This window comes from Drosophila ananassae, chromosome 2R, assembly GCF_017639315.1.
Source record: "Drosophila ananassae strain 14024-0371.13 chromosome 2R, ASM1763931v2, whole genome shotgun sequence".
Lineage (NCBI taxonomy): Eukaryota > Metazoa > Arthropoda > Insecta > Diptera > Drosophilidae > Drosophila > Drosophila ananassae.
In genome coordinates, this window is record NC_057928.1 from 18,364,714 (window position 1) to 18,391,146 (window position 26,433).

Consider the following 26,433-nt stretch of genomic DNA (forward strand, 5'->3'; position numbering starts at 1 on the left):
TTATTTTTCGTTTTCCAACACCGTTTTATAGAAGAGCTTGCAAAAGTGTTTTAACTTTCAGCGCGTAGTTTTATTATTTCCAAAAATGAACCTAACCAGGATCAAGTTTGAGATGGACGACATGGCCACCGAAACGTGGACTCATGCTGAGCAGTGGCAGCAACTCATCCAACGTGGCAGGGTGGCATTTAAGCAAATTGGCACCATTTACACCCGAATCTTTGCCGCAGAAAATAAGCTGGATGACTTGGACCGACCAAGCGATCTGCGCACCATGCAAAGACGCATCCGGCTGATGTACGCACGGTTGGAGATTCCTTTCCATATAATGCGGAACATCTTAAAATCGCTGGCGGAGATCAGGGACAACACTGTCCGCATGTATAGTCGCATCAGCCTGTGGATGCTCGATGAGAACCTGGTAAAGCACAAGATCAGGCCAACTCTCAAGGCCACCTTGTTGATGGAAACCCTGGAGTTTCTCCGCAAGCGTTATGACGCCGAGTGGGAGGTCAAGGAAATGGTTGTCAGTAAGTGAAATGAGTTAAGAAAAGTATAGACTTTGTTTGTTAAATATGAAATCTTTTTTTCGTCAGTCAATTTGGAGCAGATCGAGAATCCCAACGATCTGGAGATATTGGTGGAGGCTTGGAGTGACTGCCGCCATACTGGCGGTACGCCTTTTCTAAGAAAGATGGGCACGTTCTATGATGCAGTTGGGCGTCGTCGCGCCTTGGTTCTTTTCACGGAAAGAGGAATTCATACTCTATATGGAAGGGGCTCTGATGATTAAAACGTTTAAAAGAAACTCCACATAGGCCCAGGAATGCTGGATTAAATTTTAGAATCTTATGTTTTTTTATATAAGCCTAGAAAAGCTTATTTTTTGTTTATGTTGAAGTTTAAAACATACTTCCATATGAATTTCATACAAGTAAGCCTTAGAATCGCTTTCATTTTTCAGTTTGTTAGTTTATCCTTTTTCCTAAATATTAAAAAATTAACATTTGTTCCATTGAAGTAAAAAAAAACACTTTGTTATTTGAGTTTGATGTTAGTTTTATTTGAAATTCTTTTCTTTTTAGTTTGTATTTGTTATCGCGTGCTTGCCAAAAACAAATCTATATCTGTAAAGAAATTACAAAAATTGCAATTTGTTTCTCATTTAAAATTTGACCCATTTTTGACCTTTGCTATTTTGCTCATCGATTTTGCTCATGTTTGTTTTGGTTTTTGTTTCTGACTCTTGGTAGCAAAACAAAACTTAATTGTAATTTCACTACAACAACATTTTGTTTTTGCCCTTTATATAATATTTAATTGTATATATATATATAATATGCAATTCTGTAGCTAGATTTTGACCATCGTGTTCGTCCCCCAATCCCAAATCGTGTGTACATATATCATATAGTGTATGGTGTCTATAACATGCGCTCATTTGTTTTAAAAACAAATGTTTCTCCTCTCTCCGCCGTTTGCCTTATTATTTTTCTCTCAGTGGAGCTCTATATCTCAATTGCCAAAATGTTTTGTCAAATCTTATAATTTCTGAAATTTTTTACCTAAACCATATGTACATGTTCGCTAAATTGAAATCTTTTGAAGTTTGGCCACAGCGGTATGCCTTTTTTATTTTGTTTTTTTTTTTTGAGCCATTTTCGAACAAAAAACCCTACTCTCGAGTCCTGTTTTCGGATCCAAAGATATTTTTTTAACTTAATAATTGCATACTTTTTAGGCTAGGCTAGTAATGGTTTCCTCCTCAACGCTTAATGCACTTTTTTGTTTGTATTCTCGGTTTTTTTTTTTATTTAATAATTATTATTTTTAATTAGTTTTCAAGCTTAACTAACTTTACAATGAACGTGTATAACTTTTAGTTGCTCGGCTCTCCTAACTCGAATTCCATTTAATTGTGGATATCCCTTAGTTTAGGCTAAACTTTATTTAGAAAATTTTCAACTCGTAAATCGAGTTTGCTTATTAAAAAACTGTTCCCTCCATTTTGGTTTTTAATCCATATATATGTTTCTTTATTTTTTTTCAATTTTCTTTTTGGTATTTTTTTTGTTGTTTGTTTTTTCTTTTTTAGTTTTTGTTTTTAAATGTTTTTCTATCAATGCTTTTGTTGTCAATTGTTGCGGTAAATGTTTCGAGTTGAAAATTTCAATTAAACATTTCTTGATTTCTGAACTTTTTCTCTTGTGCTTTATACACTTAATTATTGCTATAATTATTTGCTTTTATTGGCGCCCCGAACTATCTCGGAAAATGAATGAGAGAGTGAGTTGAGTTTGTGTGTGGGTGTGGCAACTGAAACCTTAGCTAGGAAAAACTCTGCAAGCCCATAATAGTAATAATAATAATAATCATAATAATAATATCGAATATCAATCGAATAGATAATGATTGTAAGCGGTTCCGTATATACAGCAGTGTGCACTTGCGTGATGAATATATAGAGCGATAGAGATATGGATGATCTACGTGGCGTGGGATCGTGGATATATATCTTCTGAGCGTATAGGATGGTACGAAAAAAAAAAAAAAACGAAAACCAGAAAAGGTTTGCAAATAAGGTCGGTTTATTATACAAAAAAATAAAATACTAAAATGAAATCGAAACTACTTAAAAGATATGCATTTGTATGTTTGTGTGTGTGTGGGAGGGAGGGAGGGGGTGGTGTGGTAAGTGTGTGTGTGTGTTTGAATAATTACTAGAAAACGTCTTTGTAATCGTAGTTTTTAGTTTCTTGTATTTGTGGTTGTTTACACAATTTATGCTAATTAAAATACACAGGTAAAAATAATTTCATTGTTTAATAATTGTTTTTCATGTTTTTTTTTTTTTTTCTTGTTGTTTACTTAACTCTGCTTTTGTTTTAAACTTAAGCCTATCGAAAATCGTTTTAACGTGCAAAAAATCAATTGTTTGTTGTTGTGTGTTGGTTGGTTGGTTGATTGGTTGGTTGGTTGGTTTGTTTGTTGGTGAGTGTAGAAAGCTTTCCCGTTTTTTAGTTACAAGTATTAATTATTAATTTGTACATATTTTCGTTTAAGTATTTCATTATTAGACAATTGGCTATGTGAGTGTGGTTCGTGTGAGAGTGGTATTCTCGTTCGCAGTCGTGTGAAGTACAAAAAAGTTGCCCTACAATTACAAGACAAATATATATATTTTAATACAAGACAACAAACAAAACGAAACACATGAAATACACAAAAATTGAAAACTGTTCCTAACGCTCTTCCCTAAACTCTACTCCTAAGTTTCTACTCCTTCGTCCTTGATCTGCGCTTTGCGTCCAGATATATATAGTTTTTTTTTGTTTTTAAATCTTTTTTTTTTTCTTTTATATGCAATTTACAGTATACCGTTTCAGTAATTATGTATATGTTGTGTGTGTGTGTAAGTGTGGGGGGTGTGGTGTGTAGGGTATAGGAGCTGATTTTTACAATTTCTCTTTGTATAATTTAAATTTAAACTAACTCTCGCTTTGCACAAAAAATTTACACAGTTTATTGATTTAATTTAATAGATTTAAATAGGGCCTCCGACTCGTTCTTCTTCTTCTTCTTAGACTGCTCTTCTTCTTCATCCAAATTGGTTGTAAACTAACACTAGTTGTATAATTACACTTTCTGTTTTGCTTTGTTGTTGCTGTTTTGCGGTTTCTGCTTAATTAATTGGTTGTAAATATGTACAAACTTTTATACTTAGTCTAATATATGTTGCGTATTGTATATGCTCTATATGTATATAATATAATATATGCCTAAACATGTGTGTGTGTGTGTGTGGTTTGTTTGTTTGTTTTGCTTTTTAACTTTTTTATCATCATTTTTTTTCCTTTTGCTATTTCATTCATCTTGTATATGTATAAATATTAAACACTAAATCGAACGCCAGCCTATGTATATGGTATAAAAAAATAAAAGTTAAAACAAACAATTCTTGCACTTGACACTTTTTTAAAAATTCTCCACAGTTAATAAATAGTAATGCTGTTGTTTATCGATAAACGATAAAGTTATCTCCGCCGCTCTCCTCTCTAATTCTCGTTACTTTTCAATTCTATTTCCTTTTTCTTTCTTCTTTTTAATGATTATACTAAGTAATCTGTGCGTTGCTGTTTCGTTTCCTCCTGCTATTGCTGTTGTTCTTGGTGTTGTTGTTTCCTATTTTTTAAGTTTTAGTTTTTTATGATTTTTTTTGTTGTTAACTTCGATTCTTGGTTGCTTGGTGTTGTTGTTGTTGTTGTTGATTCGGTTCTAAATGGTAGTTCCTGTTTTAGTGTTTCCTTAGGATTGATGATATAGCTAGTGGAAGTTCTGCCATCGGAAGCATGCGACTGCGTTTGATTGATTGGATGATTTTGAGTGAGATCCTGGACGAGATCCTTAGGCTATGGCAGCCGTCAGATAGTACAGATCCATCAGCGTCTGGACGTTGATCGGCAGGCACGAGAGGCGATCGTGAGTATTGGAGTCGAGGGCCAGCCACGAGAGGGCGTTGTATCCCTCGAGGACGAACCGTAGCACATCCGCCGTCAGGATCGAGTCCAGCGGATGGTCATTGGCCGACTGATGGGCGTTGGTCGAGTTTAGGATGTCGTCGGCGGTCTGAATGCTCGGCACATGCAGGTGGAGAGCGGTTTTCAGGAACACGGGGCACACGTCCTCCAGATGCGGACAGGCGGACCAGAACCAGGCAGGCATCCGGCCCGTGGGCGCCGTAGACACCATATATCCCACGGATATTGGCTGCTGGTTTAGAGATCCAACCTAAAAATCGAAGAGGAAACATATTTTATGAGTACATCCTTGATAGAATCCTTGGCGGACACATACCTCCTCCACCTCCTGGGGCGGGGTGCACTTGAAGTTGTTGCCGCCGGCGCTCTGCCAGCTGCGATTGTCATCCATGCGTCCGGGACTGCCGTGATTCGAAGTTTTGTCCATAGGAGCTGGAAAATCATAAGATTAGTTCAATAACTAAGCATAGTTTGGGGATAAAAATAATAAATACTCACGGTCCCAGAAGAGATCGTTCATGTCCGCATCGTCAAAGTCCTCATTTCCCTCCTCCTCGAAGGTGAGGAAGTCGTCCTCCACCTGCGGTTCGTTCTGGAACTGTCGCGTGAAGGGCTAAAGAGTGGAAAAATAAACAATTAAACCATAATTTTAAATAAAAAATAAAATATAGAAACTTACCGCACATACGGCGCTGGTGGGGAATACCAGGATGTGGGTGCAGGTGACATCCTGGGGTGTGGAGAGCGGGTTCTGCATGGAGATCTGGGAGAAGCGCTCGTCCGGCGTAAACTGATCGGGCATCACGCGCAGCTTGGCGTCCGGCTCGAGGGTCACCAGGCAGGCACTCAGGATCGTGGGAGGATACATGAGGGTGCACTGCTTGCACATGTCCTTGAACTGCTTGGAGGCCTTCTGCAGCTGCTGTTTGCTCAGCAAATAGCTCCAGGACTTCAGTTCGCTGTGCCCGATCCTCCCGATGCGTCCAATCACCAGTCGCCACATCTGTGACGTCTGGGAGATGAGGCCCATGATGAAGTCCATCAGTTTCTTGAGCGCCACATAGCGAGCGGGCGCCTTCCGCCTCCTCGCCCGGTTCGGGACATCGATGTTGATGCAGATCTTCTCCAGGAGCTCGCCCCGCTCGTCGGTGGCGGTGGCCAGGAGCCAGGCCTGGTCCTCGCTCAGGCAATAGTTGCAATACATCACCGAGTACCGGTGCTCGTTCTGGCCGTGCATGCTGCCCGCCGACCGGGAGAAGTCCGTCTTGTCGTTTCGCTCGTGCATCGGCGCCAGGACGAACGGGGCGGTGTACATTTTGTACGCCCGGCGGTTCGGTTCGTCCTTGGTCTTCAGGAACGCCTCCATATTGGCGGCCGTGCCAAAGCCCGTCAGACTCTTCACCGACTGGGCGTGGACCAGGTGGCGTCGGCACTGCGAGAATATGTTCAGGGCCAGGCACTTGATCTCGTCCGAGAAGCGCTTCCGGTTGCCACACGGCCCCAGCTCCATCACGGACTCCAGCGATATAATCTGGATGTTCATCTGGGAGCGCACGGAGTCGGGCACAGCCTTCAGGAGCTCCGCGTAGCAGCGCAGCAGGGCAATCAGAGCCAGGCGCTCCAGTTCGCAGCTGTCCGAACCGAAGGTGAAGGGATTCACCACGTAGAGGACGATGGCCGGCGGGTTGATGTCCTCCAGGGTCTCGCCCACGCCCAACGGATCGCCCAGGATCAGAGCGGGTTTCGTGTCGGCTCCTGCCGCTCCTGGCTTTCCCGTTCCCGGCTCCTGCTTTACTTCCGCGTTGGCCTCCACTGGCGGCGGTTCGGTTCCCGGCTCCAGCTTGATGTTATCCGTGGCCAGGTCTCCGCCGGGCAAGCCCGTTGCCGCGGACAGGTTGGGCGTCAAGGAGCTGCCACCCTTGGTGTTGCCAGAGTTCCCAGTACCGTCCGGTGGGTTGAGGAGCGTCTTGTCGTTGGGCACTCGACTCAGATACGGCGCCAACTGGTGGATGAAGGCCACGGCATACCGGCGGATTTGCTCGGCCAGGGCGGCGTGCTCCAGGCTGCGCAGCCACTCGTCCAAGGGAGTCGCTTCGCGGTCAGCGGCGGCGGGGTTGCGAGCAGCGCCCACCTGGAGGATGCCATCCCAGCCCCGGATCGGCGTGTGTCGGCCCAGCTTGCACATCTCGTAGGTGCTGCTCAGCTCCCGGAAGTAGGTGCGCGTGGAGTTGGCCACATGATCGTTGTCCGGACAGACCACCACGTAGACCACGTCCCGGGCGTAGGAATAGGGCTCCAGCAGGAACTTGTCCCAGTAGTGGATGGAGTGGGGCGCCACGGAAATCCAATCCTTTTCGTAGCCGACGATCACGGAGGGAATCGGCTGGGGTTCGCACTGACCGGAGGCGCGACCCGCCAGCCGATGGAACTGCCGCCACGTCAGCGGACCACTGACCGTGTTGTAGGAGCTGGCGTCCTTGGAGCCGGCGGCTCCGCCCCGCGACTTGCAGTGGAAGGCACTCTGCAGCATCGGCTGTATCGCGTTCATGGTCCGTACGATCTCCTTGTTGCTCCTGGTGAAGCCAACCGGGAGGTAAGGCCACTTGTGCACCGTCAACCGGCCGCCGCCAATCCCCGCCAGCTTGTGGCGCAGGGCGGGCGGCGGAGCGTGGAAGGCCTGGAATGTGCTGCTCCCGTTCCCGTGGAAGTCCATCATGTTGTTCTCGAACGCCAGTCGCGCCTGCTCCAGCGCCAGGCTGACAACGTCATGGGCGTCTATGAACTCCAGGACGTTGGCTATCGACGCCCTAGAGGCGGTGGGTGCTCCGTTCGTCCCGAATATCCTCCTATGCCGGGACATCCGCCGGCGATGGGACTGCAGGGCGCGATGCACCGAACTGCTGGAAGTTTGGATAATCGAGCACTGGTCGAGGAGGAGATCAAAGATGGCGTGGGCCAGGTGCTCCAGCTGTCCAGCCGTGGCCCCAGCCCCTCCACCCGATCCCGCCTTCTCCAGCGCGGAGCTCGGCTCTCCCGGCGCCTGTTTGATTTGGTTCTTCCGGCACAGACTCTGGATGAGACTGAGCAGGGTGGGCTGCTTGTTCCGACCCGGATCATCGGCTAAGCCCGTGATCTCCACCTCGTCCTCGTAGAAGAGGCCGGCGCGGTGCGAGAGCCTGCGGTTGACCACCGCACTGAAGCCACAGGTGCACTCGACGGGATCGTCGTCCACGTAGCCGGTGATGTGGGGATTGCTGCTGGGCGGCGTGCAGGAGGACGAGTTGGAGCCACCATTCGGCCCGTGACCGTGTCCGGAGCCAGCTCCGGGCATCGAAGCGGAGGCGGGAGAGCCTCCAAAGGCACTGATCATCCGCAGGCCGCCAAACGAGGCAGCCGGACCGTTGAGAAGGCGCTGTCCTCCGCCCGCCGGAAATGGATTGAAGCTGGCGCCGGGCAGGGGAACATATACTCCCGAATCCGCGCCCCGAATGTTGCCAATCTTCTGCGTGTCCGCATTGCACACACACACACTGCTGCTGTCGAAGTTGTGATCCCGGAAGACGTTCAACGCGGTGTCGTAGAGCAGGATGTTGACCAGCACGGAGTTCACTTCGGGCAGCTCCTGGAGCAGGCTGGAGGCCACGGCCGCGGCAGAGTTGCCACTGGAAATGCCAGCATCGCCAGTGTAGGGCATCATGCTCATGCCACCGCCTGGGGCGCCCATTCCGCCGACTCCCATGCCGCCACCGCCCATTCCCTGGTGCTCCTGGGAGTGGAGGGGTCGGTTCAAGTACGAGGACGTGGATGTGGCTGGACTGGCCACAGCCAGTTCGTAGGGATATGGAGGCGGCGGGTGCGTGGGGGTCTGTCGCATCATCGGACTGCTCCGGGGGAAGGGCACTACGCCGGGTCCCGGGGAAATGGGCGACATGCCCGCCCGCATCATCTGCTGCATGGAGCTTCCGGGCGGCGCCTGCGGGCAGTTCAGCTGGTTGAGCAGCAGCTGGCTGCCACCACTGCTCAGCGGCTGGGGCACCGTGGGCGTCATCGGAGTCCTCGGAGCAGCCGACAGGAGTTCGTGCAGCTGCTGGTGCTGATGCTTCTGCTGCTGTTGCTGCTGCTGCTGCTGGTGGTGGTTCTGGTGCTGGTGCTGCTGGAGCTTCTGCTGGTGGAGCTGGATGCGCTGCTGGAGGGCCTGGTGCTTCTGGTGCTGCTGCTTCTGTGCCGCCGCCGCCTTGGCCAAGGTGGCCGCCCTGGACTTGTGACTGCTCCAGGTGGGCTGGTAGAAGCATCCCGGCGGAATATTCAGGGGCGGAAGGGCTTGGCTGGGCAGATTCGTCAATGGAGCATACTTGGAGGCGCCCACAAACTTCTCCTGCTGCGGCGGCCGGTACACGTAGTTCCAGTTGTCGATAGCCTCTTCGACGGGACTGCCCAGCTCCAGATTATACTCCTGCTTCACCAGCTTGGTCACGTTCACCACGGCGACGGGCGCCTGGATGGCCGCCAGGATAATACTGCTGGTGGTGGTGGTGGCGTTAATGGTGACATTGCTGTTGTTGTTGTTGTTGCTGACAATGGTGGTGTTGCTGCTGGTTATGCAGGCACTGTTGCTGATGCAGCTGGTGCTCGTGTCCACGCTGAGATCCGTCATCACCACATCCGTTTGGCAGGGACTGGAGTTCGGGTGCTGTTGCTCGTGCGACGGCGGCGTTGGGAACATCTTGGTGAGATCCTCCGCCTGGATGTTGCCCGCCGCTGCCGCAGCGGCTGCTGCCACGAGGGCGTTCGTCGAGATCGCCGTGCTCCGCTTCAGCTCATCGATCGTGTTCGTCACCGTGCTGCAGCCCCCGTTGGAGGGATTGTTGGAGTCCGGCGGCGTGTGGATCTGAACGCTGCTGCACTCGTCGTTGGAACTCGTCTCAAACAGCTGCTCCAGGTCGTTCAGCGATGGATTCAGGCCCTCGGCCGTGAACAGATTACCGCCGCCACTTCCGCCTCCACTGCCGCCGCCTCCTCCTCCGCTGCTGGTTTTCGTGGGCGAGTGGAGTCCCGGCTCCGTTTTAATGTCCAGCCCTTGGAAAAAGCTGTTTCCGCTCTCGTTCTCGGCGTCACTGCCGTTGGCGTTGCTGTTGGCGATTCCCACCAATCCGCCGCTGGTGCCGCCACTTCCTCCGGTGCCCGCTCCACCGCCTCCCGTTGCATTGGACTGAACGTCCAGGGAGAGCAACTGGGAGCCATAGACGGATCCCGGCGAGGGCATCAGCGGCTTCACGTGCGTATGACCCTCGTAGAGGTCCTTGGCGTACCGCGGTCGACGCTGCTTGTTGGTATCCTCCAGCTTAGGCCGCTTCACAGGCAGGTAGTCCCTGTTTGGAGAATATCAATGGTTAGTATCTGGAGGTTCCACTAGTTCTATGCTCCATTTACGACAAAACTCACCAGTTCTCCTGGCACTGAAAGTTGTAGAGCTCCTTCAGCCAGTCCTCGTCGTAGTAGCTGTCCTCATCCTTCAGCGTCAGCTGCGGCGGCTTGTACAGGCTCAGCAAGTTCTGGATGGCCTCCGCGGTGGAGGCGGCTCCACCTCCACTAGCCCCACCTCGCTCTGCCGCGATTCCCGGCTCCTGCTTGATGGCCATTGCCGCCGTCAAGGGCGGCTGCTTCTGCTGCATCTCCAGCTTCTTGACGCTGATGGTGCCCACAGATCCTGCTCCGCCGGACGCTGATCCTGCTCCCGCCGACGGAACTGCCGCCGCTGTCGGTGTAGCCGGCTGCTGGGCAGGCACACTGCCGGGTCCAGTACCCGTTGCCCCACCGCCCGAGCCACTGCCGCCGGTGCCGCCACCTGTCGCATGGTCCGCGTAGGAGGGCGGCTCCACGCTGGGCGTCTGGTGGACGTAGGGCGAGGCGGTGATGCTCTTGCTGTCGTGCTGGTCCGTGGGCGTGGGCGCCGGGGTGTTCTTGTCCAGCAGGTGGTCGATGGGGGTCGGCGGCTGCTGCAGATTCGAAACAGAAGTGGGGGCATGTGGACTCATGTTGAGCATCTGGATTTGGGAACATATTTTAGTTAAAAATTATACAAAAGACAGGTGTATTCGTGGGACGTACTTGCTCCGGGGGTGGCACCGATGTCGGTTGCGAGTGCGCCGAATTGGGATGCGGCGAGGGGGCCGGTGTGGCCGGCGATTCCACGGAGGCCACTGGCATCGAGGAGTCGCCGCCGAGGGAATTCCGAGAATACGTCGAAGCTCCACCATGTGGCGTTCCGTGAGGGGTATTTCCCAGATGTCTGTCGGAGTAGATGAAGATTTAAAAACTTTATTTAGTGATTCATGTTTAAATATTATTTAATTTTTTATAAAAAAAAAAAAATAAATAAATAAAACAGGTTATGTACAATGTTTCAAACTACGGATAATGGTATGTAGCTATGGATACACAATTATGCGTATTTATTAATAATTTGAGAGTAAAAATCATATACTTTCGAGGCACTGGGTGAGTCAGTGCCCCAAAGAACCGTAAGCAACTAAAACAAATCCACATCCATTGTTTAATATTTAATATTTTAGATTAAACAGAACCATCAAAGCTGCAAAAATAAACATGTTTTTAATAAAGATAGTCCTTTGGGGACATCAAAATGGGTGTTAGCTTCGACGAGAAAGCATATTTGTCATGGGTTTTGTAGAAATATGTACATTAGACATGTTTAGACATGATCTAGTTATGACTAGATATGATTAGACATGATAGAACATGTTTAGACATAATTCAGACATGACTAACTTGACTTGGACATGATTTTGCAGATTTTAGTCATGTTAAGACATGATTAGACATGATATAGTCATAACTAGACAAGATATATTCATGTATAGACATGCTTAGATATGTTCAGACATGTTTAAACATGATCTAGACATGATTCGACTTGATCTAGTCATAACTAGACAAGATATATTCATGTATAGACATGTTTAGACATGATTTAAACATGATTACACATGCCAGGACATGATTTAACACGACTATACATGACCAAACATGCCAAGACATGACTAAACATGATCAAATCACATTGTTTTCTCAAAAAACCTTCTTTTAAATAATAATTCCAAATGCTAATTAATGTTATTTACAAAATCCAGCTGAAAATAACGAAATCATTCCACAAAATGCATTGAACCTCGAAATCAAAAAAATTCAAAAATCAAAAATGCATGCGCGGCGGCACCAAAACCAAAGATAGTATCCATAAGATACTCGAAAATAACGGTCCATGAGAGTATGAATGGCAATGGATTTAGGATTTTATTAAGATAACTAGTCCAGAAGTATGTAGAGAGAGGGTGGGCAGTAGAGGTGGGGGGGAGGGCAGTAGTAGATACTAAGCTAAGATGTCCTTGCATCTGAATATTTTTTTTACAATTTGTTATTTTTTTTTGGCGCTGTGGCAGTCTGTTGTTGTTTGAGCGTTTTTGCATTTATTTCACTAGTTTGTTGCTAATTAATTAATGTTGCTAATTAACCATTTACCAAGAACGATAAGTGAATTATTAGAATTATTAGAAATTGTTGTTATTTTTTTGCAAAATGCCGACCGCGAAATATGCTGCTTGGGTGTTTGTTTTCTTGTGTGTGAGTGTGTGTGTGTGTGTGCTGACTCCTTTTTATTTGTTTTTGGGGGGCGTGGTGAGTTATAATGCGCCCTTTTGATTCCATATGATTTTTATGTTTTTTTTTTAATGTTAGAGGGCAAATAAAATGCTCAAAACCAAAAAAATAGAGTAAAAAAACGTAAGAAATCATAAAGTTAACAGAGCGTGTAAGAGATGGGGGGTGGGGGAAAGTATTAAGAGAAAGGCGAAAGTGCACAGAAAAAATGTAAAAACCGTTATCTCTTAAGAGAAGATTTCAAGAGAATTAAGAATAATATTGAATTGAACATGATTAAACAAGAATTAATTTTGGTATTTTTCTGTGCAGATCAAGAAGAGGAGGAATAGGTATTTTTTTTTTTTTGAAAGAAAATAGTAAACTGAAATAGCGGTAAACTAAAAACATAGGCAGCACTGGCTATAATGAACACACGCCACTCCACTCCACTCCTTTTCACTCACAGCAACACAAACCTTTGTTTTGGTATATTGGTGTCTGTTGTAGTGTTGTTGTTGTTGTTGTTATTGTTGGTTTTAGATCTAAATGTTGCAGTTGCAGTTGCAGATGTTGCAGACAAACGCTTGTGGAACGGCACATTGTGACGCCGCACTGCTGACGCGGAAGAGTTGAAAGTGGAAGTGTTGCTCAGGGAACTGGAACTGGAACTGTAACTGGAACTGGAACTGGAATGATGCGATGATGTTGTTGCTCCTGCCACCGACACAGGTGTTCCCGGTCGCTGTTGTTGTTGTTGTTGCAGTTGTTGGTGGAGGTGTTGCTGGTGGTAATGTTGTTGGTAGGATGACTTATTGCCACTGGCATTGGCAACTGCTGTTCTAAGAGCTGGCGATCCCAGCGGTTGCTGTTGCCTCTTAATGTTGCCACTGTTGTTGTTGTTGTTGTTGTGATGGCTGATGCATTGGGCGCTGAAAATTGTTTTTTTTTTTTTGGTATTTTTCTTTTCATTTTTTTTAACACACTCGTAAGCAACACAAATTATTCACGATTCGCTTTTGTACCTCTCTCTGTTATTATTTCTCATTCTCTTTCTCTGTTGCTGGCTGCACAGTGTTGGTTAAGTTAAAAAAAAAAAACAAAAACAACGAAAAGAACCGAAAATAACGGAGCTGGGGGGAGGGGGGAGAGAAAATCTACAGCCTATCGCATGCACAGAAGATAACGGTAAAAACAAGGTCAACTACAGCATAGCAGGTGCCACAGCACTGCTTGCTCTAACGGCCTACTACTGCTTGCTAAGGTAAGGTATAGTTTTTTTTTAATTTAATTTTTTTTTAGGCATGCCATCAAAGCGGGTTTTAACTTTTAATATTATTATTAAAATTTAAGGGAGGAAGAGGCATATATCTCTCCATCTATTGCATCAAAAAGCTTCTTTTTTTTTGAAAAAAAATACAGGTTACAGGGTCAGATTTCTGTTCAAAAAAATTTTAAAACAAAAACAAGACCATCTCGAAGAAGACAGGACTTTAAAACTCGTATCCTTAGAGTCCTTACACAAGAAACTTACTTGGTGCAGGTGCAAGGCGCCTTCTGCATGGGATCCACAAAGTTCCAGAGCTTGTGCCGCTGCTGCTGCTGCTGCTGTTGCTGTTGCAGTTGCTGCTGGACCTGCTGCTTGCTGTCCTCCTCCTCGCCGGCGGCTGAGGCCTCCGGTCCAGTGGACCGAGATGACGCTGCTGCTGCTGCCGCCGCGGCAGCCGCATCCACGTGCAGCGTATTCATGATGCAGTCCTGCCAGGTGCGCTCCGGCATCTCCACCGCCGCCGTGGCCGGGATGTGAGTATTGTTGGTGTTGAAGGTGAAGCCCGAGGTGGGCCGTTGATCGTAGTAGGGTTGAAAGGAGAGTCGTTCCAGAGCGCTGACCACTTGGGGAGCCGTCTTCCGGGTGGATGCCTCCTTTGCAGAGGCGGAAGCGGACGCAGGACCCACTGGAACCGCCGCCGTGCCAGGTGCACCAGGAACAGGGCCAGCAGCTGCTCCGGCAACCGGGGGGCAGGAGAGTGAGGCTTCCGAGCCACCATGTCCGGCGGCGTTATGCATCTGCATCTTCTGCAGCTCGGCCATGTGTTCCATGTGCTCCATGTCGTCCAGGTCGGTGACTAGTACATAGTTCGTGGGATGATACATCTTATGACCACCTGAAAGCAATCCATATTAGTTATCTGCAGTAGCTAAAGGACATCCCAGTGCCACTCACCTGACACCACCTCCACGACGGGAGGCAAGTCCGTGTTGTCCTTATTGCACAGCGGAAAAAAGGAGGCCCAGTCCTCGAGGATCTTCTCGGCCATAGGATCGTTGGCCTTGTAGCTGTTCCCAGTGAGGATGGCCGCGATTCCGAACGGGGCCAGCATCACTTTGCGCGGATGCGCCGGTGGCGTGACCTTGGCCGCTCCGCCCTCGCCCGCCTCATCCATGGCGGGGCCATTCTGGGCCGGCTCTTGACTGGGTTGGGGGCCGCCAGCACCGCCCGCCGCTCCTGGCGCGGCTGATCCTGGCGGGGCACTGGCGGCAGCAAAGGCGGCCGCCGCCTCGGCCAGGTGCTCCTTCGTCAGCGGCCGCACGGCGGGATGCTCTCGCAGATCGATGGAGGCACAAACGGTGTCGCCATGCACAAAGAACGTGAATGAGAACGACAGATGTTGGGAGCTGTTGGTAAAAATGTTGCATAATTAGATGGTTTTTTAATGGAAATATTTCAGATTTGTCAAAAAACTGTCTCAGGAAGAACGATGAAGTGCCACAATCTTGAATGCCACCACACAGAGTTCCTGATTTTTGATCTAGGATCAGGTCGAAATGGAAAGAGTAGATTGTTCTTCACTCTTTCCATAATCAAGGACCTTAATCCCTAATATCCTTTTGGCGAAAAAAAACGCACCTTCTTCCGAAAAGACGATCGCTGGAAGTGCAGGGCTGCACGAACCATTTTCCAAATCGCACAATGTCCTTGGTAAGAACAAATCTAAAATAAATATGAAATATTAGATTTAGATTAGATAGATGTTAATTAATTTATTTAAAAACATTACCTCTCCATGAGATTGTGCAGGGCCTTGAAGAGCAGCGATCGGCACTCGTAGGTGAGGGCTCCCTTCCAGGTGCCATTCCAAAGCGCTTGGTTGGCTGAAAAGGACAATGAAAGGATATTTGAATTATAAAGGATGTATGGCTGAAGGGAGATTTATGTTGCAAGGATAATAAATCAATTCTGAATCCTGAACAATACTTTCATCTAAAGGGTTGAAATAAACATTTTTTTCCTCCTTAGTTACAAACTGCTACTGCATTTAAAACAAAATTTAAGGGTGGATCAGGATTTGTACTGATCTTCAATAAATTTTGGTATTAAAATTATAGTTGATGCTTTTGAGAAATGTAATAAAAGTGAAATATGTATTTTCAAAAAATAGTAGAAACTTCAAACAAAAATGCTTCAAAAATCATGCTTTTAGGCCTAGAAGGCAAGTTTAAACATGAAAACTTGAGCGAAGACATGCCAGGACATGATGGAAGTGAAATATTTTAGGAAAATAATAAAACTTAAAACAAAAGTACTTAAAAACACCACTTTTAATATATATTTCTGAAACTTCAAACAAAAATGCTTCAAAAACCAACTTTTAGGCCTAGAAAGCATGATTAAACAAGAAAGCTTGGGCTCTCTGACATGTCAACACATGAAAAAGTGAAATATTTTCAAAAAAAAAATACAAATTTCGAACAAAAACGGTAAAAATATTAAATTGTAGGCTAAAAAACCTAGTTTAAACATGAAAACTTCAGAGAGGACATGTCAGGACATGATACAAGTGAAATATTTGGAAAAAAATAACAGTATATTCTAACAAAACCGAGTCAAAAATTAACTTTTAGGCTAAAAAGGCAAGATTAAACATGAAAGCTTGTAGTCTCTGGCATGTCAGAACATGAAAAAACATGAATTATGACAAAAGTAAAAGCTCCCATTTCCGAATATGATGAAATACTAGATTAAAAAAGGCAGAAGTATCGTATTGACTCTTAAATACATTGTATTTGGAACCATTTTGGAGAACTAACCAAGTGTTGTAATGGAAAATAGTGAAAAATAATGGAAAATACCCAAAAACAAACGCCTGTCCTCTGCAGAGAGAGAAAACAAAAACAAAAACAAAAACAAAAACAATGAGCCATCCGACAAGCAACAACCAGAAGAGCAACAAACGTGAAGAGGCGTCTACAACGCAAAACAATAGCCCATCTCTCTCGCACACTCTCCCCTTTCTCTCTATCCAACCCCCCACCCACCCACTCAGTTAAAGTCAACGAGGCGCGTACGTCTTAGAAAAATAAAAACAAAATATTAAGGCAATTTATTTATGTTTTTGTTTTCTTTTCGTAGGCATTTGTATTTGTTTCTCTTTTTTTTTTTTTTTTTTTTTTTTTTTGTGCGACGCGCGCATTGAAAGCGACAAACAAACTTAGAGAGAGACAGTTAGAGGCGAAAGAGCCGGATTAGGGGCTATGATATGTAAGAGATAAAAAGGAGGAGGAGAAAGGAAAGAAATATGTAAATGCATTCAAAAGGCACAGAAACGTGAGAAGAAAAGAAAAGCCAAAGAGGACAGAGAAGAGGGGAAGAGAAAAAGCCGCCAGGCAACAAAACACAAATCCCAAGCGGAAGTGCAAACACTTGAAGACAAAAAAAAAACACTGCAGCGAGGAAAAGAGAGAGTGTAATGAAAGAGGAAGCAGGGAGAGGGAAGAAGCATGGGAATTGGTGAAAGAAAAAGGACAGTCTAGAAATTTTTGGAAAATTCCAAGCATCCACCACCCACACAAATACAAACACACACACACATGGCTCTCTCAAAAAATCTCACGCATCTTACAAGGGATACTGCTTACTTGGCACTGCTTTCGTGGGCTTTGTTTTCTCTTCTCTGCTGTGCCCACAAATTGTTGCAAGATAATTACGTAAAGGTAAACAACATTATAAATAACAAACAAAGCAACTATAAAAGGAGCCAACAACAAAAAAAGAGAGTATCTTGAGTCGAAAAGAGATGCAATCCAACGAGTAGAATTGCAAAAATAACTGTTACTAATTTTCGGTTACTTTACATGAGATCAGCGTACACTTTTTTCCCCCGATATACACATCTCACTCGCACACACGTCAAAGGGCAACGTACGATTTGACGTCACTGTATGTGTGTGTGTGTGTGTGTCGGTTTGCGTGAGAGAGTCTGGCGAAAAATGGTAAATTCCCCCACCCCCTACCTACCAGACAGCCTACCACTATTATCAGTCCTACATCGGCCATCCTGCAAGCCGGCTTCGGGTCTCTTCATTCTCTCCCTCTCCTCTTCTTTCGTGTTCTGTTGCTCAGAGGTCACACTCACACACTCGCGGGCGGAAAAGTTCAAAGCTCGCCAAAAGGCAAAAAGCCCGTAAGGGTAGGCTAACAAAATCAACAAAAAAAAAACGCAGCTTCAGCCGAGTTCAGCAAACAAACAAAAGAAACGAGATGAAGCGAAAATAAAGATCTTTCGGGTTATTTATCGAAAATGTATCTAGAACCCTTTATTAAAGAGAGAGTTTCTAATCCATGATCTTTAAGCGATTAACATAACGGTTCATGTAAAGAGAAATGAAGAGATTCTATAAGATTACGATTAAGTTGCAAGGATTTACTTTGAAAGGATTCTTTTGCTAATTTTTCGATAATAATTTATTGATTAAATATTTAAATTAGTTTTAATTAGTTAATTATTAGAATTACTATTCCCCGCTTTTGGTCAAAATCTATAATATTATCCTTATACAGGAATCGGAATCGGTGAATCGAAGAATCGGAATCGACGGCAATTTTCTCAATGCGAATTCCACAAACACACAGATACTCGCATACCCCTGTCTCTGAGTGTGTGTGGGTGTATTTTTTTTAGCACGTGTGGTTTGTGCACATGTTGCTGCTGTTGGCTCTCTTTCGCTCGGAAAAGAGAGCGGTGGCAAGCCAAAACCAGCGAGTATGTGTGTGTGAGAGAGGGGGATGGATGGGGCCAAGGGGTGGTTGTTTGGGAGCCAAAGTGCCGCTAGGCGTGCACTCGCTCACTCGTTCTTCCTCTTCTCCTAGCCGTTTGTTGTTTGTGGCCTAAAAAAACAATAATGCTATTTTAGGTAAAATTGTTGTCTTCCTCTTGTTTCATATTTTCTGGGAGAACTTACGGCAAAAATAATTAAGAGAGACCTTTTCAACATTCTGCATTTGCGTACCACTTACAACAACAACAAAAATAATATACCTACAAGCCAGTAGTAGTAGTAGTAGCAACAAATGCTTAATCAAGGTCAATAATCTGCGCGCTCACACACAGTAAAAATGGTTTAGTAAGCGCAAAAGCAACAAAAATAAAAGAAAAAACAAATACAAAATCAGGTAAAAAACACGAATGCAAAAGTTTGCAAAAGTAATAATAACAAAAACAACAAGATGAATGAGCAAGAAAACGCATTGTAATTAAGCTCGCCTGCAAACCAGTTTTAAGCCAAGTCCTCTCTGAGAGAGAATAAGAAACATGTTCTCTTCTAGTACACGAGAGAGAGAGAGAGCAGCAGCAGCACGTAATTATTGGCTCCAATTGTGGAGCACACACATACAAGTGCACGGGTGACAGCTGTTTAAGGTAAAATCACACACAATCGAATACAACGCTTTTTTTTTTTATTTTTTAGCACAATGACAACAAGTAGTGTGAGAGGGGAGGGGGAGATTTCGGGAAATTACGAAGCGGGGGGCCTAGAACTCTTCGGCGTAGGCGAGTCTGCCATTTTGATGACGTCTGAGCAGGCTTATTAGCCAAAAGTGTTGACAAAAAACCAGTGTAAGCCCTTAATTGCACTAAGACCATGGAAAGTATAGAGCTATTTACTAAATTATATTATTTTATTAACATACTTTTTTTTAAAATCATATTTGAAAGAAATTTTAACCTTATTTTTAATTAAACCTTCCTCTAAAAATTTCCCCCAACTCAAAGAAAACATGCATTTTTGTTCCACTGTACGTGCTGAGATTTGCGGCGTTGCCGTTTTCACCTACAACAATAAGAAATAACAGTAGCCGAGTGGCAAATGGGGAAGAAGAGGAAGCAGCAGCCCACGGTAACAACAAATGCGCTCTCTCTTTTTGCCGTGTGTCGTTACGCTCTTTCTCCACAAATTTCATTCACACGCACTCACCCACTCACACAACCAAACGCACGATGGGGGACAATATTTTTTTTTGCGCTCTTTTTTTTTTGTTTTCCGATTTTGTTTTTTTTTTTTTCAGTCAGTTTGTTGTTTATGGCCGTCGCAAAGTAAAAGGCTATAAAAAGAAAATGAAATTTCGCACAAACGCAACCGAGAGACAAAGTAATGTCAATGCAATTAGTCAATGTCCTTGTCATTTAATTAAAAAAAAAAATACATAAATAAATAAAGGCAGGGACAGCCGTGACAAAGCAAATTGCAACACACCAACAACAACAACGACGTGCATTCAACTCTCAACTCCAGACGACGTCAGAGCCTCCCCAGGTGCGCGCCTAAAAAAAAAACAAAGCTATCTAACTGTAAAGCAGCGGTCAGAATGACGTAGGCAGTAAAGAGACAGTGGAGCTTCCACAAAGAGAACTTTCTAAGATTCCAGTCTCCAGTCTCCAAAATGGAAGATTTTCAGAAATAGTAGAATGGTTAGTGTGTCCCACTGTAGATTACTGACATTTGGGGGACATCTGAGACAGAACCTGCGGTTGGGTAATGGAATTTGCCGCGCAGTTCGCACGGAAAACCGAAATTAAAAATCGTACATTGTACGTAGTTTGTGGTCAGAGATAATGGGGCAAAAACAACAAACTAAATAGAAAAAAAAAACAAAAACAACAAGAATATTTAATAAATAGTAGCCACACGCAATGGCTGATAAGAGAAACGAGTCGGTGTTGGCGTCGGCGTCGGCGGCTCCCGAAGGCCGAAGGAGCAACCCCCGCAGCTAGAGAGAAGAGAGAGTGAGAGAGAGATGGTAAAGAGCGAACCTAAACGCGAACAGGTGAGCGAACACCCATCTTCGTTTTGCATAAACAACGAGAGAGAGAGAGAGAAAAACTAGAAGAGCGAAAAACATTGCAAACGACAGATGACGTTTCAGCGGGTGCTTCCTCTTTCCGTTTCTAGTGGGAGCAAGGGGGGCCAGAGAAGATACCGCCTACGATTGACGTTGTCTGTCGTTTTGTTGCTGTTTTTGACATGTGAGTTGAGTGACGCCGACGTCGATGCCGCTGCCGGAGAAAGGAGAGCAAAACCAATAATAATAATAATAATAATAATCATCTGCGGCAATCGAATTGTATTTCGCGTGTTTCTCTGTTTGTATTTGTTTTGGCTTTTCTCACACAGATACAGATACAGCTACAGATACAGATACACCGCGGAGGAGATGGCGAAAAATTGCATGCGAATCCGATGGATGCGGCCTTGAAGCTTTATTAAATTCATCACCGCTGCCGCTGGGCTGGCGCATGTATGTATGCATGTGTGGGTGAGGAAGAGAAAGAGCGAGAGCGAGAGCACGGAAGAACGTGTTGCAGCTCAAAAATGCAATATTTTTTTTGTTTTTGTTTAAATGCCCCAGTTTGATAAGATTTCTTAATAATTTCTCTTTAAATGCTCTTAAATTGGAATCAACAATAATAACGGTATAACTTACCAGCTACTCTTAAGAGATCAGCGTCCACCAGCTCGCTGAGATCGGGCTCCTCGCCATACCAGAAGATCCACAGCTCCTTGGCGGCGGCCAGCGAGAGAGGCGGGTGGATCTTGGTCGAGGTGGTGATCTCGTAGGTTAAGGCATTCGGATCGGTGTTGTCCTGTTTCGTTGACTGGACTCGCCGCCACACGCACAGCATATCCGCCTGGATGCAACGCGAATAGGAGCGCAGTATGGGGTCCTTTAAAGGATCGCTTAAAGCGTTCGGCCGCTCCTCCATAACGAACTTTCGCCATTTTATTCCACATAAATCAGTCTATAAAATATCAGAGAGAGAGAGGGATAATTAGTTAACTTTTATTTACATAATAGCTATTAAGTGGGGGGAGGACTTGATACAGTAGCCTTGTTATCTTTCGAAAACTACTACCCACTATCTATCAGTTGTTTGCTTAGCCATGACGAAATGTCTAGGTCAACACCAACTATTTATAAATGACTAAGAAAAGTGAATAGCTTTAAGGAGTTATTTTTAACTAAATAATACTATAAGCTACTAATAGATTCATTAATTAACAATTAATTAAGATTGTGGTATAAAGAAAAAGGCTTTAAATATTAAGATATTTAGGAAGTTATTTATTAAATAATTATTATAATAATAGTGATAATAATAATAATTATTTTTAGAAAGATATAATGAAATATTATTACTATTATTACTATTCAAGTATCTCAAGTTGCCTAAAACACTTTAAAGTTGAAGTATTGTATCTTTTAATCCTAAAGATTCTCTTCCAACTGCTAGCTACTAATTTCGCAGTGTTGCGAAATGCTGAAAAACACACTCACACTCACACTCGCCACAAAAACAAACCCCATTGCACTTGGTACAAAATAACAAAAACAAAAACACAGAAAAACGACCAAAGCGAAGCTCGAAATCTTACGAAAAAAGAGGAGAGGGGAGCTGCAACAACCAGACAAGAAAAACTTAAAAAAAAAAAATAAAGAAAAAAAGAAGACTGAGTAACTGACTAACTGGGCTTGTTGGCTTTTAGCTTTTAGCTTTTCAGCTCTTTGGGGTCGTCATTGGTGGCTTCCGTTGCGAGTTGTTTATGTGGGGGGTTTCGTAAAAAAAATAAAGAAACTTTTTTAAACCCAACTCTGGGCATATAAAGAGTTAAGATTGAAAAAAAAGATAAAGATACAAAACTATAAATATTTTTATTATTATTACTATTATTTAGAAAATAAAATTCAAGCAGTGCGCCAAAACGAGATGGAGCCAAAATAAATAACTGCACCTCACACCGCATCGCACACCCATACAATTACACCGCCTAGACACATACACACCCAAAGGTATTCCCCCAAAACCGGCCATTCGACGGCCGAGAGCCCCGTCTTGACAACAGAAACAAAAAAAATGTTCCACATTCTTGTCCCGCCGCTCTTCGTTTTTGGCATTTTTTTTGTTTTCATTTTCGCTCTCATTTCGTCTCGCTGCTTTGGCTTTTATTTTTGGGCGAACTCTATCTTGTAGGTTGCCTTTTCTATCTTGTATCTGGCCACTGTCTATCTCTATATTGTATGCGTGAGTGGGCCCGCTCTTTCCCACACACTCTGTTTTTTTTTTGCAATCCTTCAAGCTTGAGAAAGAGAGAGAGAGCGCATTCTCACACTCCTTCTGTTATCATTCCGACATGCTTGTGTTTGTTCATGCGCGCGTGCCTCTCCCAGAGAAAGTTTGGCGCGTTTGTTATTGTTTCGTTATTTCGTTGCTGTCGCCGCGTACCGTTTCTTTGGCGTCGGCCTCTGACTCTCTCTCATCCGCTCTCCCCCAAAGAGAGTTGTAAAAGTGTCACAGAGAGAGAGGGGAAATGGAGCACGTTGACTTGTACGCATTGTCGTCATCTTCTTTTTGGCTATTTCTTCCGACTTTGCCTTTCTCCTCTTTGCTTTGCTTTCCTCTTTCCGCCTTGTGAGATTCATTAAAGAAATATGCCAAAGCGGAGAAACAATAGCAACACTCACTAGCGGGGCTAACAAACTAGTAGCCAGTCTTTGGAGACTGGCTCTGCGGCTCTGCTCGGTGAGAAGGAGAACCTGTTATGGGCCACTCCACAGTCCACACTCCACACTACTCACTCACTCACTACAAAGAGCAACAGCCGCCAAGTTGCCACAAAGACAGATCTTGTTGCTTGTATCTTTCAGATACTTTCAATGAAATTCCCACGAAAGAATGCCAGAAATTCTATTTCATTTTATTTTTTTAATTTTTATTTCTTATAGAAAAAAGAAAAGATAAAGATACAAATGGTCTTGAGCAGATACAGATAAAAATTTTTTTAATTTTTTTTTTTAAGAAACTGTCTCCGAATTCTGATTTTGAAGCATCTGCAGCGGCGATAACGATAAACAGCTGGGCAGACCGGCTTCCTACCAATCGATAAGACACAAGAGAGCGAGAGAGAGAGAGCGTTCCGGATCTGATCGGTGGTCTGTACCGGATCTGAAATAGTACTACTACCGAGGCCGCCCTCGCACCCAAAAATCCTCCTCACTGACCTAGATCTAAAAAAAATAAATAAAAAAAACACTTACCAGCGCATAGAAGTTTGTATGGCAGTCCTCCAAACTTGCGCCGTTTGTCTGATGATTTTGATGCGTCATAGTTGTTGTTTTCTGGTTTTATTCGCACAACAGCAGCTCCTCATTTTCTTAACTTGCTATTGTTATTATTATTCTTTTATTTTATGGATTGGCGTTTATTTCTCTCTAGTATTTTGCACATTTGCGGTTGATTTTCTTTTCAGATTCTTTTTTTTTCCTTTTCTTTTCTCTTCTCTTTTTTTTATTGATTCTGCTGCACACACTTACACATACACATATAAACGACGAACGGAGACACACACACACTCGCGAGAGGAAGAGAGAGAGAGACGAGGGACGAGACAGAGAGAGACACACGGATACACAAATTGAACTCTGCTTCTTCTCGGCACTCTATTTGTTGTTGTTTGTTGTTGCTGTTTGAAGATTTGCTGTTGTTGTTGTAATTGGCTATTGGCGTTGTAGTTGTTGTTGTTTGGTTTTGAATTTTGTATTTGTATTTGAATTTGATTTATTTATTTACTTTATTAATTTTGTATTTCTGCCTCTGTTCTGTGGCGAGAAATTTTTAAACGTAACCGCTGTTGTTGTTGTTGTTGCTTTGGCAATGAAACACACACACTCGAGAATTTTTCATGTTGCTGTTGTTGTTGCTACTGCTGTTGAAAATAAAAAACTATTAGATTTTATTCTTTTTTCACCATTTTTCATTTTTATTTTAATTTATTTATTATTTTTTTTTTACAGGTAACCCAAATAAGTTCACAGACATAATCGCAAAAATATAAATACAAATTGTTATTTCTTTTAGTATTTTTCTTTTTTTCTTATTGTTTTTTATTCTCGGCTGCTGCTTATTTGTTGCTACCGTTGCTTGAGGGTCTCCCTCTCTCACAAACACACATACACTCACAGATACTCGACAATTACAAGGGTGGACAAAAAAGAGAGCCGGAGAGCGAGAGAGCGCGTCTCAAAAATTGACTTTTTTTGAACAGCAGGCAGCGAGTATACACTCACACTCACACACACACACACTCGTACGACGATGAAAGTCGTTGGGTTTTCGTTAATCGTCGATGTAGACAAAAAAATAAAATAGCTACGTTTTTTGGGGGCTTATTCAAATTTTTCCTCAGCCATCCGCCATTTAATTTTCGGAAATTCGATTATTTTTTGTGCAGCGCAGCAGCAGCAGGAGCAGCAGCCGCAGCAGCAATAGAGATGAGTAATAAAGTTTGGTGAAACACTCACAAACACTGGCACACAAAACACACTGCAGCAGAGAGCCAGCCAGTCGGATTGGAACTCAATAAATAAATTAAATATATATATACATTTTCCGATCAAACAGAAATATATACTATTTTTAATAAATTACTCATTATGGGCCGTTGTTTTTCGGTGATTTGTGCATTTTTTTTTTTCGCACACAACACACAACACGAATGACGAGTCAGAAATTTTCGAAGCGACTGCGGGCGCACAATGGAAATTTTGCTCGCCTAGCTTTGAATCGAATCGGCCGTCGCTATATACCGCCGTCGCCGTCGCAGTCGCTGCTGCTGCTATGTTTGTAGTTGTAGTAGTGACGGCGAGCGAGTAACGAGAAGAGAAGCCGAAAAGAAAAAGAAGATTTGTCGGTTGTTCTCTTGCATTAGTATTGGTATTGGTAACTGGCGGCGTCTGTTTGCGGCCTCTCTCCCACTCTCTTCGTGCATCTTTTGGGGATGCAACTAGAGGAGGGAGAGGGAGAGGCAGCAGAAGATGCAGAGAGCATATATAGAGAGAGAGTGAGAGCAGATCGATTGGATTGTTTCAGCAAATAAGGGAAATATCTAAAAAAAACTGAATCTCAAACTATGTAAATCTGAAGAAACGCTGGATTCCATAATTTATGCACTATACAACACTAAGCAGCCACACTCACACACACACATTCGCGGTCAGCGTGCGAAACGTGATACATAGACAGCAGCATTCCTCTCACACACACATACACATATACGTGTCACGCATACATTCAAAGCACCTACAGCAACCACTTTCGTAGTTTTCTTTTCGCCCCGTTTTCTCCGTTTCTGGGCAGTAATGTGTGTGTACACATCAGATTTTGAATTTTAGCCGAAAACTAAAAAAATTAAAAGCCACCGTTGGCGGTTGTTGCGAATTTAAAAGTCTTCATTTCGGTTGTCCTTCTGGTCCTTCTTTCTCATCATTCCACCCACACACACACACACACACACACGCTTACACCCCTTCGAACACACACACAAAGCCGGGGCCAGCGACCGCTGGTGTAATTAAATAATTAGCCGCTGCAGCGGAAATATTTAAACACGCAATTTACGGCCTAAACGCTTTACAATTTAGCGCGAAAACAATTTGCAAAAGCAAAAGCAACGGCACTTGGCACTGTTATTTATATTAATTTTGTTGCAGCAGCTCTTCTTTCACGCACTCCCACACACCTTCGCACTTGCATTTCGAATCGTTTTTTTTTTTTTTGGTTTTACATGCTTGCTTTTCGTTTATTTTTAGCGAATTCCATTATTCATTTCGATCATTTTCTCGGCGATTTACATTTTTGTGTCACTTTCTCTATTTGAATCTCACACCGAAATCTGCGATCGATTTTCTGTAACAATTTGCAACAAATATCAGGGAAAACTTGCCGTGAGTCGTGAGTCGAGACGGTTAACGCAGTGTGACCATGCAGCGTTCTTTGAATTATACCCTTTTTTAGCATCGACTCACGACTTAAGCAGCTTGGTATTATCGTATCGATATTTTTATTTCATTAAATTAAGCTTTAGGGATTGTTACGGCCTCTAAAAACATATATTTTTTTAAAAATAA

The 26,433-nt window shown here is 44.1% G+C and overlaps 2 protein-coding genes and 1 non-coding gene across 9 annotated transcripts; 1 reads left to right on the plus strand and 2 right to left on the minus strand.

Moving 5' to 3' along the window:
- LOC6506924 lies at positions 1 to 3,000 on the plus strand. Of its 2 annotated transcripts, XR_006507126.1 has the most exons (3): positions 1 to 530; positions 597 to 2,286; positions 2,406 to 3,000. XR_006507126.1 is itself a non-coding variant. In XM_001956945.4 (2 exons), exons 1-2 carry the CDS (start codon positions 86 to 88, stop codon positions 791 to 793), a joined length of 642 nt encoding a protein of 213 aa, XP_001956981.1. In that variant the 5' UTR covers positions 1 to 85; the 3' UTR covers positions 794 to 3,000. The 2 variants fall into 2 exon arrangements, 1 of the variants encoding a protein (XP_001956981.1); XM_001956945.4 differs by having other exon boundaries at positions 597 to 3,000.
- Positions 3,001 to 3,498: 498 nt separating this feature from the next.
- Positions 3,499 to 26,318, minus strand: LOC6493066 (mediator of RNA polymerase II transcription subunit 13). 6 transcript variants are annotated; one of them, XM_001956944.4, is made up of 14 exons: positions 26,158 to 26,318; positions 23,566 to 24,230; positions 20,956 to 21,271; positions 15,254 to 15,347; positions 15,103 to 15,186; positions 14,419 to 14,870; positions 13,729 to 14,359; positions 12,674 to 13,126; positions 10,647 to 10,827; positions 9,981 to 10,582; positions 5,218 to 9,907; positions 5,037 to 5,151; positions 4,855 to 4,970; positions 3,499 to 4,788 (listed from the first exon to the last, which is right to left on the minus strand). In XM_001956944.4, the coding sequence occupies exons 2-14, from the start codon at positions 23,632 to 23,634 to the stop codon at positions 4,405 to 4,407; spliced, it is 8,187 nt and encodes a 2,728-aa protein (XP_001956980.1). In that variant the 5' UTR covers positions 23,635 to 24,230; positions 26,158 to 26,318; the 3' UTR covers positions 3,499 to 4,404. The 6 variants fall into 6 exon arrangements, with proteins under 6 accessions (XP_001956980.1, XP_044570884.1, XP_044570886.1 ...); XM_044714949.1 differs by having other exon boundaries at positions 23,566 to 24,233; XM_044714951.1 differs by having other exon boundaries at positions 23,566 to 24,233; positions 26,091 to 26,318.
- Positions 14,933 to 15,075, minus strand: LOC116655929. Its single transcript, XR_004311019.1, has one exon.
- Positions 26,319 to 26,433: the final 115 nt, after the last annotated feature.

Coding starts and splice junctions, on each gene's coding strand:
- LOC6506924 (XM_001956945.4), top strand. CDS start 86: ATGAACCTAACCAGGATCAAGTTTGAGATGGACGACATGGCCACCGAA. Junction 531..596: donor GGTCAAGGAAATGGTTGTCA/GTAAGTGAAATG, acceptor TTTTTTCGTCAG/TCAATTTGGAGCAGATCGAG.
- LOC6493066 (XM_001956944.4), bottom strand. CDS start 23,634: ATGACGCATCAAAATCATCAGACAAACGGCGCAAGTTTGGAGGACTGC. Junction 14,360..14,418: donor CGTCGTGGAGGTGGTGTCAG/GTGAGTGGCACT, acceptor GATTGCTTTCAG/GTGGTCATAAGATGTATCAT. Junction 13,127..13,728: donor GCGCCTTGCACCTGCACCAA/GTAAGTTTCTTG, acceptor AACAATTTTCAG/CGCCCAATGCATCAGCCATC.